Below are 13,372 nucleotides of genomic sequence, written 5' to 3'. Positions count from 1 at the left end.
GGGGGATGGGGCAATTGGGTGATGGGCATTAAGGAAGGCACGTGATGGCATGAACACTCGGTGTTATATGCGACAGATGAATCACTGACCTCTACCTCTGAAACCAATAACACATTATATATTTGTTAACTGAATTTTTAAAAAAATTTTTTAAAAAGAAAAAGATAGCAAGTCACTTTAGCTGCTGACCTGGTTGGTGGTCCTGAAATAGAAATTTTCCTAAGGTGACACATATTTCTATAGCTCTTCTCCTACTATGAGAATTACTAAAAATTCATGGAGTCATGATCATTACATCTTCACAAACATCAGAAGCTTTACACACTTACATACACACAGGTTTAAAATGTCTCTGACCTGTCTGGGTTTGTTTCAGTTGCAATCTTAAATCGGCAACCTGTATGGTTAACCTGTTTACGGACTCATCATAATCACGTATCTGGGCCTTCAGCTGTGCAGAATGTTCAATCTGAAAAGATTTAGAGAAGGAAAAGAAATCAGTGTAAAATAAATCACAGCTTACTTCAAAAGGAACAATTCTCTCATTGGGCTTTTCTCTTTTTGTTTCACCAATTCTGAGCAGCTATACACCTGCCACTTTGGAGGGGGTCCCTATAAAACAACAACAAAACACACAAGTTTAAAAGCTCCTTCTTTGCTCATCTCAAACAGCAGCTACTCCAGGACATGAGGCAGATATCAGAAAGAGAATGTCACCCTGTGACTTAACAATCCTGAGAATCAAAAGATACTTTTAACAATGGGCACCATCAAGACTTGGAAAGCTGTGTGTTAGAAGAGTTTACCTTCCTCTTAATTTTATTATGAATATGTCACATGATCATTTGAGAATTTTCTCAGATGAGAAAGAATATTGGGGGGAATGATTAGCATAAGGGGGGAAATTTATGATGTTAAAATAGATCTCATTTATACTGGTGTGACATACACCAAATTTACACCCCCCCCCCCAAAGTGCACTGCCCTAACACTTGGACGAGCCAAGAGCAATACTCACTTCACTTTGCAGTTGTTTTTGCAAAGCCAGCTTGTGGTTTTCAAACTCTTTATGCTCAAGTGCAATAGCATTTTCTGCTTTCTTTAGTTCTTTCTGAAAAACCACCAGCTCAGGAGATGGCTGAGCAATGTCTGTGAAGGTAAAAAGGCCTGGTCATTATCAACCTGAAGTTTTCTCTAACAAAAGCAGCTAAAGAGGCTTTAAATTGTTCTTCCCTTTCTTTGAATGCACATAATTAAAATTAGTTTTATTAAATGGACTAAGAGCAATTCTCTCAAATTTCAGAACATAGAATTTAATGCACATAATTGCAAACTTGACTACTCTTCAGAGTTCTACTCCCAATAAAAGAATTCTTTCAAACCTTCAAATTAATGTGAACACCCGAGTCTCTTCTAGTATGCACAGAAGGCACAGAAGGAACACTCTCAAAGCATGCCAATGACTGCCCCTAGGTCCAATCAAACCTGTGTGCATCTGTCCGTGGCACTCAAGAGTCCAGGAGCAAAGCAGATGGTGTCCCCAATTCGGGTCATTGGAAGACCCTTTAATAAAGAGAGACTTACACAGAGTAGCCACAAAGGATGATGTAGTTCCCTGGGCTAGTACTGGGGCCAGGCTGTTATCAGTCTTTGGGCCTGGAGGGTCAGAAAGGGAGGCATTCCCAGAAGCAGAGAGAGTGAGCAGGTCCGGGGCACTGGGACGTCACTTTGCTGAGGCACAGGGCCAGTGCGGGGCTACTTCGCAAGGGGGAGATGGAGGAAGGATCGCAATCACCTCCACCTCACTCTTCCCTTTCTCCAAGCGCCTGAGCGTGTCCTCACTGGCCAAACCTGACCCGCCCAGAGGGGTCAGAGGACAAGGGCAGCAAGGTACCATCCAGAGAGGCAGACTTATACAGTTGCAAAATTTGTCTTCTTACTGGCACAATTAATTACGCAGTAACAGGCAAAAGCAAAGTACATTCAATCCAAGAAGCTTAATTTTATAAAATCTTCCCAACTGAAGCCTCCCTTAGAGGACAAAGCAGTTGCAGAAAACTAAGCTACTATCAGTTACAAAGCCATGAGTCTGAAAACGATGACCTACGGTTTAGGAGACGCAGGTTTTCATTTCTGGAGTCTTCCACCTGTTGTTTGAGTAATCTATTTTGTGCCTGAAGCTCCAGTTTTCCTTCTTTCAGAAGCGAATAATCACTCATCTCCTTCACCTTTTCATTCAGCAGGTGGTTTTGGTTTGTTATTGCCAAACACTGGGCTCTGACAGACTCCAACTCAAGCTGGAATCAAAACAGAGAAACTTAAAAAAAAAAAAAAAAAAAAACAGAGAAACTTGTATTTGACAGTGACTTGATGGCACTGCTTAAGTGAAAGCCAGCTAGCTGCCTTGAGCTGGGCATCATGCTTGAATTAAGGCCCCCTGACAGAAGTCTGGTTCTCTCCAGCGAGACTCGAACTCCAGCAGTACAAGTCATCTTTTGCCCTAGAGTGGGGACAGGGTGAAGTTCCTCCACCTGCTACCATGTACAACCCTGTCCTGCAAAGCCAGTGCTTCTAATCATCACCCCCTTTCTGGACGCAACTAAGTGTTCAACGAAGTAACCACAGGTTGCAGATATATATATATAAAACATATATATTTTTAAATAAAAAGGTGAGAGATCGCTAACGTGCTGCAGGTTGCTTTCCTTTTCTTACTACAATAGGGCTCAAGTTTGGTTATAGAAGCCTACAAAGTTCTCAAATGAGTCCTTACAGCTACAAAAACATGTTCTGTATATAAAATTTATTATAATTACCTAATGTTCCAGCTCTGTCCTTCAGATAGCAAACATACGAATTAACAGAAATAAAGTACCAGTGGCATACGAAAAATGCATGTCATTTTGCTGTAAGCTGTAAGATCTTGACACCATGACAGAAATTTTGATGGGAAGGAGAGGAGGCTGAGGTAGAAGCAGCATGTGTAAGCCATGTGCCATGCACATAATCAGCTTACTGAATTCCCTGCACAACCATGCAATGCAGGCAACATCCTGAGTCTACAGGTAAGGAATCTGAGGTCAGAGAACTTGCCCAAAGGCACACAAGCAGAAAGGGAGAGAGACAGGATTCAGGAAGGACTGTAGGCCCCAAAAGACATCCTCTTCCTATGCTTCCCTAGGAAACGAGAATTGAAATGAACTAGTGAATGAACAAAGAGCAGCCCTTACCTTCTCAGGGAATCAACAGTCCAAACACATCAAGAAAGTAACTGAAGATAAACGACGCACGACTAAAACTAAACTTTCATACATTGTTTAATATCTGTTCCAAAACAATAGGCTTAACAATTACCTCGAGCTCTTTGACACGATTGACAGAATGATTAAGTTCTTCCTTTTTTGAATTAATAGCACTGAGCTCCTCTTGCAAATGTATAGCTTTTTCTGAAAGAAAGAGCCAACCAATTAACATCATGTTTTCCTAGTGAATACAAATCATTTCATAATTTATGGCCAGTAGGTCAGGCCTAATGACTATAATTCCATTATTTAAAGAGCAGATGTCAGAGTCAAAAAAAATATCAGCAGGCAGGCAAGAAATAAGCCCTTTTACTCAACAGGTGATGGGAAGTTAGTTGTAACGGTCAAATATGTGGCAAACTTCCTCCTGCTACACACCCTCATCACTTACAGGAGCGCAGGGCCCTTCTGCCAACAGGTCTGAATTTCCTTGAAGACAGAGATTTGTCTGTTGTGATTTTATAGTTACCATTTTATCATTTTTGCTTCATCTAACACAAGTCTATGTAGATATATCAGAAAAACACTTTGCTGACTATATGATGGTACAGGTACCCAAATAAGCATTAGCCTCCACGAGACAGCTGCGAAGGAGCAGCCCCATGCTAGGTGACCTTGCTGGTCAGTATCAAGTACCTAGCCCTGGTGTCCTCCCAAGAGTCCATTTAAAATTGCCACTGAAAGTTTAACTTCTTGTCATAAGTCTGTTCCTAGAAATATATTAAAATGTAAAATATCTCAAAGATTGAAAAATTATTCAACTTTCCTAGTCTCAGGCTAATGTATACAAGAGTATAACAGGTTATAGGTCAAGTGAAAAAATCATGAAGAATAAAAATACATTAGAAGTACAGGAAATAAGAAACTAGAGCACAGGGACAGAGAAGTTAAAATTTTCCTTAGTTTCTCATGGTTAAGAGTTATATTTACTGGATGGCAGTAAGCTGCTGCCACCTTCTTGAGAATCACATTTATCAAAATACACCGAAATAAAGTTGGATAAAATCCTACTGATAAATTACTGACCTTTGGGAATATACAAAAGGTTAAGCACTAAGGTTCACAAAAATGAAGTTAAGACAGTATTTTTTTATTTTGTAAAATTAAAATAACAAACAACATATCATTTTTGTAGTAACAAGATAGTGTAAGCTGTGTCTTTTTTAGAATATAGAACAGGCCTAACTAGGAAACCAACAGCCTACGCATTGGCGCTGAGAAATACAGCTTGCCCCCAGAGTCACCTTTATTCTTCCTTTCGTCGTCAATCAGCCTGTTAGTTCTGGCGATGTAGTCGTCCTTTAGTTCGAGTTGATACCTGCGAATCAGAAGAACTAAACATGAGCTCCCTGTCGCAATCCTGGATGGTCTACCATCAACACGTGAGCTTATCTATGACACCTGGGGCACATAAGGGCATCAACCATGGTGACACGTAAACCCCAGGCTCTCTCAAGACTAAAGCCAGGGATCTGAATTCTCAACATCAAAGATCCGTCCGTAAACCTCTGCTATGATCCTAGAAATTCGGTCCCAAAACTCAATCACACAAAGTGAAGGGCTCTGTTGTCATGAGGTTACTGAGAGCAGGGATTCCTCTTGGTCTCGACAGATGCCAAGAAGTAAATTAAGGTAAAGTGACAGCGTGTATGACAGACACTAAATCCCAGATGATAACCAAGTCAGTCACTTGCAATTCACCTATCCCACCCACATCCCTTCTTCTTAGGTAAGAACTTTTGCCCTTCAAGACTGAGCACAGTATTGAGAGCGCCAACTGCCAACAGCATCAGACCTGAATTAGTGGTACCCAAAGGCACATCTCAAGGGGCTTCTACCATCTCCACCAGCTGTTAGCAGTCAACTTTCTGGTTCAGAGGTCAGAGAAAGGAAATGAAAGAGAAGTGCTCCTATGATATCCCCCCCAACTTCAACACTTGCTAACGGCCCATGAGGACACCCAAAGCCAGACAAATGATACCAAACAGTTCACTGCATCCACAGCTATGCAAAGTTAAAGCACATATTTTTCTCATTTGTCACAGTTTAACAACTAGAGTTACTTCAGTGTTTGCTAGTATGTTAGAGGAGCAGATATAAAATATGTAGATAAAATCCATTTCAAAACTGATACAAAGAAAAGGTGCTGCTTTTCCTTTTTAACAGAATTCTTTTAAACAATAACCTCCAGAAACCTTTGCGGTACTATGTAATGGAATTCCAATGACAAATTATGAGCAAGGCAATAAAAAGGAGACCAATGACCTTAATCAGAGGAGCTGAGCAGAGTCATCTCTTCACTACACATGCATTTACTCAACTGGTACCAACTGAGCACTTATTATGTGCCAGATGCTATACCACGCACTGGAGGGAAAGTTTCCATATGGGCTTAATGTATTTGCACAAAGGTATTATTTACCAGAACACAAAACTCAGGCTATAGGAAAGCCCCAGGGACCACACTTGTCCACATTCTCCTCTCCTATGTTGTTTTTTTTGCTTCATATGATTATTTGGCTTTTTTCTAGATTTTGGCTTTCCAGAACCTTGAAGGAACACGAGGCACATGATAGATAAACACTCTAACCAGGTAAGAAGACCAAAGTAGGGATCCCTGCATGGCTCAGCGGTTTAGCACCTGCCTTTGGCTCAGGGCGTGGTCCGGGAGACCCAGGATCGAGTCCCACTTTGGGGTCCCTGCATGGAGCCTGCTTCTCCCTCTGCCTGTGTCTCTGCTCCTCTCTCTCTCTCTCTCTGTGTGTGTCTCTCATGAATAAATACATACAATCTTAAAAAAAAAAAGAAGACCAATGTATACATTATTGCCTATCCCCATCTTAGTGCCAGTATGAGGAGAAAACAGAACAGAAAGTGATTTTAATTCCAACTTTACAGTTGCTTAGCCGTGCAAAATGAGCAAGTGCTAAGGTTCCCTAAAAATTGAAGCAAACCTTAGGCCCTCAGTAAGTGTCAGAGAAGCTACAAGTAAGAATGAGCAGAGGATGCCATTCTCTGTATCTTTTTAAACTCATCTTAAATAATGAAGGGAAAGGCTTAATTACTAATGAAAATATGTTTTTTAAACATTCAATTTTGCCATCATTTATCTGTCTTATCTACTTCATCAGTGTTGCCATGTTTCTAGCAACTTATTTTAACACAGGATTCCTTTAAAAATGTCAAGCAATTACTTGAGAAGTTCATTCTTGAGCTTCTGGTCATAGCTCTCCTCCATGCTCTTTATATTCAGCTCCCGCTTCTTAAGTGCATCAGTTATGCTTTTATTTTGTTCTTCTTGTAGCCTTTGAGCCCTGAAATTAGCAAAAATAGAGAAAGCAAATAAGGAAACCACGACATCTGAAGTAAGAAACTTTATGGGGAAAAAATAACTTGTGTTTTAGTTCCACAGGCTAAAACTGTAATATGGCTACCACTGCCAGGAAATAAACTGTAAGAACCTGAAGTCCTCCATCTATTTTATGAACTGACTCAGTTCATAAACAAGCAGATGGAATTATCTGGTGGCACCTGGCTAAAGGCAGTGTGAATGTATCAAGACCAAAGTGGTTGCTTATAGAAGATGATCCACACTCAAAAAAGGGTTACAGGGGATAAATGGTCATAATCAATTTAGGGGTAAAAGGGTGAGGTTTTTAGTTACAAAGCTACAAACCAAACTCTAGGGTACTTAAATGCTTGTTTCTTCTAGAATATTATTTCTAACTGTGAGACTTAATTGACTAGCCCATAAGAATTATAGATAGAAGATTTGTTTCCGGCATTTAAAAAATCCATCAATTGAAGGTTGAAAAGAGTGCCAAAATAGCAAACGATGAGTCCATTAGAACCTCCAAATCCGAAGAATGGAGTGCTTTTCATGGGGAGACCTTCAATCACCCACAAAACCAATTCCAGAGCCTAGGATCAGGTTCACAAGTACTTAGTCCAAACGGTAGTGAGGAGGGCTACAAACACTCTGTTCCAAGCAAAGGATAAAGGCTTTGTGTTAGGGGATCCCTGGATGGTTCAGCGGTTTAGCGCCTGCCTTTGGCCCAGGGCGTGATCCTGGAGTCCCAAGATCGAGTCCCACATCGGGCTCCCTGCATGGAGCCTGCTTCTCTGCCTCTCTCTATATATCATGAATAAATAAAATCTTAAAAAAAAAAAAAAAGGCTTTATGTTAGAGCTCCCTCTCCTGACTAATCTTAAACCAAAGGAGCATTAAATCCATTTATTTCATTTAATAGACTTAGACAGGAGAAGTAGGGGACGACGAGGTAGGGAAGTGATTATATAATCATGATTATATCAAGAATCTGCCCAAATTTTGTTCCTTTTCTTTTTTCTCTCGTTATCAATGTGTCATTTTAGTATCGCCAAAAGGAGAGTAAGGTAGGCAGAGAGAAGAAATCAAATGAACAGAGCCTATGTAAATGAAAAAACAACATTAATAAAGATGGAGACAAACTCTTAAAATCAGATTCCTGGAGTATCTATGAATGTCAAGATCCCAGATGGCAAAGAAAGCTTATTCCACCAAATATAGACTGGTGAGAGGGGTATTAATCCCAGGTAAGATTTGAAGGATGATACATCTGTGAGCACTTAGAAAAAGTAACACACACACCAGGAGAAATAGTTTCACCTGATACAAGTCAAGTCAGAGCCACCATATTTCCTTTTTCCTTTTTCTTTCTTTTTCTATTTTTGACAGCAGAACAAGTAAAGGAGGAAGGTCTAGGTATCTAGAATTCAGTTGCTATGTGCACATCAAAACTATTAGATCTGAATGACCACAAACGTAAAGGAGAAACACAGGATTTGTTAAAGCATTATTAGCTCCTTCAAATTATGTGTCTGGTCTTACTGTAGCCCAATGATGGCACCTCATTCTGTGTCTCATCCTCACGTGTAATATTTCATAAGCAAAACCTCAGTCTTTCTCTTAAATTGTGCCTTTTAAAACTAGGTGTTGTCACTTCTACAACCAAAAACTCTACTTAGCAATTAGCAGACTATTAAGATACATATTTAGTTCTTTTAAATCTCATTCATTTCGAATATCCGAAACGAATACGTTACTCACAATTCAAAAGCTTCGATTCGTTGTTTCAGCTCTGCTTCTCTGCCTCTTAGCAAATCTATATCTTTTAGTAGAAGCTGCCTCTGAGAATAAATTTCTTTGGTTTCAATCTGTGTATGAAAGCATTAATTTTTAGCAAGCAAGCTAAAGAAAATAAAAACAGATCTGAACCCGTATACTGCTTCCTAAATTCCAGAGAACAAACTACAGACATTTAGGGTTACAATTTCCCTTTCAAGAGGTTCCAATTTGAGGTATGCTTTTTGCCTATTCCTTACCCAACCATGTGTTCCCTTCCTCAATGATTGTTAAACTCCATTATCCTGTATTCCTAACATCCCTGGTCTATTTATTCTACTTAACATCTCTCAGACACTTAAAATTTGGGTAAGTGCTTTGGCAAGAAAAAAATGACACAAAACGTTAAGTTTAGCAATAAAACTTCAAAAGAATAGAATTTGCCTGATTCTGTTGCTGTAAGAAAGTTTCAGTTCCTGAGTCATTCTAACTCAGTGGTAGCAAGCTGAATGAATGAGTCACACTTCCATTTGTGTTTGCTGAGCAAGGATTCACTAAATACCTAGCATGTGTCAAACAGCACACTCGGAGCTAGACAGAGAAAGATGAACAGATACAGAATCTTTACAAAATTCACAGCTTAGGGAGAGAGAAATAATCACACTATGATATGATGATTTTATAATCAAAATACATAAAGACTCTGTGGCAGGAGTGACACCTGGATGAGTCTGTCAGCAGGAGTTCAGGGGAGGCACCACAAGGAGGTGACATTCAAGATGGATTTGGATAGCCAAAAGTCTCATTAGGGACAGAAGAAGAAGGGCATACCAGGTGGTGAACTAAAGATAGATGATTTGCATGAGGATAGCCATCTTCTCCAAAGTCATCAGTTAACTAAATGAATATTCTGGTCTGGTAACTGGTTTGGACTAGGAAGTCACCAGTCTTGAGGATGTAGTTGTTAATCTAAACGTAATCCCATCATCTCAAAGACAGTGCTTCCAACATTTATTTTTATAGGAGCCCAATCACCAGAAATGGCATACAAAATTTTATGGGAGGATGCAATCAGCATGAAATGACAAGGTCTGAATTGCCCAGAGCAAAGGTGGGGGGGTGTGTGTGTGCTGGGAGGGAGCCCTTCTACTTTCAACAGCTTCTGACGGGAGCAGTTCTGGCTGAACTTGGGAGACAGCATTCCAAATTCAGGCTGGTTTAAGATAGCCCCTTGGGAAAGGAATCGGGTTTTCCTAAAAGAGTGGATCCCATGCTTCCTGCTGCTCCTCAGCCTTTCCACCTCCTGTCCAGTCATTTTCTGGGAGAGAAAAACAAATGGCCACCCGCCTGACTTCCGCAGTCCTGGACTCCACTACCCCTGGGACTTTGCCCTTTGATCCCATGGCAGCACACTGTTTTGTTTCCAGTCTGACACCTACAACCCTCTCCTCTTGGCCCATGCTGCTTCTTCCACCTGTCGGGATCCCCAGACCTAGTCCTTGATGTCTCTGACACTGCCACACAGCCTTCCCTGCTCCCCTGGGTTAGTAGGCACCCACCTTCCCCCCTCTAGTTTCCTTCACCAACCCACCAAACCCCAAGGTCTTTAAATAGGCTGCTTTTCTCAAGCCAAGTAAATGCAATTCTATAAAGTGCCACTCCCCCAAGCGCCTCTATCTTTCTACCCTCGCTAACCTTACAAACCTTCCCAAGAACTGTAACAGAACAGTAGTCTACAAGTACTTGGTTTGGTCTGTATCAGTGGCAGGCTGCCCATCTCAGTTGGGTCCCTCAACAGTTTCATCAATCCTGTCTGCTTTAGATGATTGCTCTGCCTCTACCTCCACAAAGCCATTCCACAACTGGTGATCCTCTTCTTGAAGCTGCCCTCCTAACCCTCAAATCTGCCCAAGATGATGGAGCTTATTCCACATGAGTTCCTCATAATCCCCACCTGGATGTTTGCACCCGCAGTTCATCCTTCCAGCAGTTTTGGAGGAAGAAAGTCTACATATCCTTTTTTAAGGCCGATCCTTCCACTTGTGCTCTTGACCCCAGTCCCTAGTACTCCCTGGAGGGCTCCATCTCGTCTAACCGCCTGCGTCCCAACCCACTCTCGGACCTTGAGCCAAACTACTAACAGCTGCAGGAAACAGACACCCAATAGATAAATGTAAAATGTTACCTCCTGGTGCTTTTGAATTCTCTCAAGAGCCAACCTTTCACGAGAAATGAAGGCTTCAGATTTGGCTTGTAAAGCTCGCTCAAATTGGTTCCGAAACTTGGCTAATTCCTTCTCAGCCTTTCTTTTCTCTTCCATTTTAATTTTTGCTACTTCAGTATCTTTAAAATACTTCAACTGCCAAGTGATCACAAATAATTGTAAATACCAGTAATTTTTCTAAAGAAGTAACTTATCTCTTCATGGTTAGGTTTAACACTAATGCTCCACTTATATTTAGTTTAACTCATCGTTAGTTTCATCTCATTCACTGTACCTCTAGGATTCATTCTAAAGGCATAAACAGCAACATCAACTAGAAAGAAAAATCAAATGTGCAAGAGTTTATCACAATAAGGATTCTAGATTTTTTTTCTCCTTATACGTAAGATGAAGACATTTAAAATACAAGCACAACTATCACTCTTGCTAATAACAAGACAGAGCTTACCTTGTGACACATTTCTGCCTGGAGTTGTTGTTCTATTTCTTTCTTATATTCATTTAACTTTATTTCTAAAGATTCTAACTTGGGACGCTGAGGGTTGGCATCTGCAAACTGATGATCAATAAGCTGAAGCTTTTCCGCTTTAAAAAAAACACACACACACACAGGAAGTTAAGATAGAGAAAAGAGAATGTTCAAAAGCAAAGAGTATGCTTCGGAGAAAGTGTAGGGATCTCTGCAATTTACTTGGAAACATCAAAAAATTAAGATGGATTAATGGATGGGACAGAGAAGTGACCGAGCAAATATAACACAAATTTACTGGGAGAATCTAGGTATAGAAGTGTTCAGTGTGCAACTGTTTCAACTCTTCCATATGTCTGAAAATTTTCATCATCAGATGTCCGGGGAAGAGAAAGCAGAGAGTACAAGTCAGAAAACACTGGCATCTCTTTCCAGTCCCTGAGTGCCAAGGCAGAGCACACTTTCAGTGGACTTTGGTTAAAGGGGACTTATGCATTCAAAACCCTGACCTCAAAATAACTCAAAGATCACCATATTTCCACTCTGCTTTACAGAGAAGGAAATAGTGGTCCCTACAGTCTGAGTCCTACAGGGCTAAGCAACTATGTGATGGTGGAACCAGGACTGAAACCAGTTTACTGACTGTCTCTCACTGCAGTGCTCTCTCCAGTAGACCCACAGCCCTCCCACCAACTGTGGATCAGAATCAACAATGCACAGAATGCCTGGACCCCGAAGGCATCTTGGTCATGTGGAACATCAACATCCACCAGAAAGGATGCCTAGGAAAAAAGGTTGGCAGAAGTAGATTAAGATTGGCAGTGTTCATCTCTTTAGAGAATTTGAGACATATTTTCATTTACTTCTCTGTATTTTCCAAATGCTCTGTAATCGTGCTGTTCAATATAGGACTCTCTAGCCACATGCAGCCACTGAGTAGATGAAATGTGACCATCTGAACTGACATGTGGTCTAAGTATAAAAGACACACCAGATTTCAAGGACTGCGCACAGAAATTCTATCTAAAATAACCTCAATTTTTTTATACTGATTGGTCATATTATTTTGGTTATACTGGGTTTAAATAAAATATATTAAAACAAATTTGCCTGTGGGTTTGTTGTTTTTACTATGGCTAGAAGGAAATTAAAAATTGCACATGTGTTGGGCAGCCCGGGTGGCTCAGAGGTTTAGTGCCACCTTCAGCCCAGGGCCTGATCCTGGGATCAAGTCCCACATCGGGCTCCCTGCATGGAGCCTGCTTCTCCCTCTGCCTGTATCTCTGCCTCTCTCTCTCTCTCTCTGTGTCACTCATGAATAAATAAATAAAATCTTAAAAAAAAAATTTGCACGTGGCTCATATTATTGGACAGCAGTGCTCTAGAACAAGCACGTACCATGTTCCCAATGGAATAAAATCTATGCCAAAATAAATTAAAGGCCAAATTATACAGTGTAGCTTTTATAAATTATAGACTTATCTTCTTACAGGTTAGAAGCCCCGTTACTCCTTAAGACTCAGGCAGCGTCACGAAACTGAGTAATAACATAATTTTAAAAACCTTGGACTCTAATAGCAGTTCTGCACCAGAGCGAGTGTTTCCAGGTTGCTGTAATTCTGGGGACTACTATTTCCTCAACTGTAAATTGAAGTGATACACCGCTGACTTCTCTAACCTCTGTGCCATGCGAGTCATCTAGGACTTTCTCACTTAGTAGCAATAAAACAAAGTTAGAATCGACACAAGGAAGAACGTGTCAGTTATGAGCGGCTGAACACAGCACACAAGGAAGAATGTGGGCCTTTGGATTCCCCCAAGATTTGGAAAGTGTGGCCTTAGCGGTCACGAGGGGAGGCAGCAATACTGGAGAGCAGGTCAGGTCCCTTCTCCCAATGAGACTCCAGAGGAAAGGAGTCCCTCTGCCACCCGTGGGTCACATCCCTCCCAGTCAAGGAACAAGCGGAATACAGTAGATCAGATCATTTCGTCATTTGAAGACAAAACAGAACAATTAAAATTCCGAAAGAAGGCTAGTTACCAAGAGAGTCTTTGCCAGGAAATGCCAAGCTTGTCTGAGTCTCCACATCACAGCTTGCCTTGGACTGATGATACTCTGCCAGTTCTCTTAAAAAGTGCAGGAGAAAACCTAAGAGACACAAAGTGTATAACACAGTTTTGCTGCACAAATTTCTTTCATTTAACCATTGCTCAGTCATGGTTTATGTAATCTTGGTTTTATTCTATTAAAGATTTTATTTATTCATGAGAGA

At 40.8% G+C, this 13,372-nt stretch overlaps 1 protein-coding gene across 1 annotated transcript in view; it reads right to left on the bottom strand.

Moving 5' to 3' along the window:
• Nucleotides 1–13,372, bottom strand: part of OFD1 (OFD1 centriole and centriolar satellite protein) — a 55,896-nt gene that overhangs the window by 14,746 nt on the left and 27,778 nt on the right. Inside the window, exons 6-15 of the mRNA XM_055338648.1 lie at nt 13,141–13,248; nt 11,079–11,215; nt 10,592–10,765; nt 8,392–8,498; nt 6,497–6,616; nt 4,547–4,620; nt 3,355–3,446; nt 2,108–2,297; nt 1,019–1,149; nt 358–469 (exon numbers count right to left, since the gene is read on the bottom strand). Coding sequence (XP_055194623.1) covers nt 358–469; nt 1,019–1,149; nt 2,108–2,297; nt 3,355–3,446; nt 4,547–4,620; nt 6,497–6,616; nt 8,392–8,498; nt 10,592–10,765; nt 11,079–11,215; nt 13,141–13,248 — 1,245 coding nt within the window. The remainder of the gene's footprint in view (nt 1–357; nt 470–1,018; nt 1,150–2,107; nt 2,298–3,354; nt 3,447–4,546; nt 4,621–6,496; nt 6,617–8,391; nt 8,499–10,591; nt 10,766–11,078; nt 11,216–13,140; nt 13,249–13,372) is intronic.

This window comes from Nyctereutes procyonoides, unplaced genomic scaffold, assembly GCF_905146905.1.
Source record: "Nyctereutes procyonoides isolate TBG_1078 unplaced genomic scaffold, NYPRO_anot_genome, whole genome shotgun sequence".
Classification (NCBI taxonomy): Eukaryota; Metazoa; Chordata; class Mammalia; order Carnivora; family Canidae; genus Nyctereutes; species Nyctereutes procyonoides.
The sequence above is the reverse complement of the archived record's forward strand: the minus strand, read 5'-3'. Positions and strand labels throughout refer to the sequence as shown.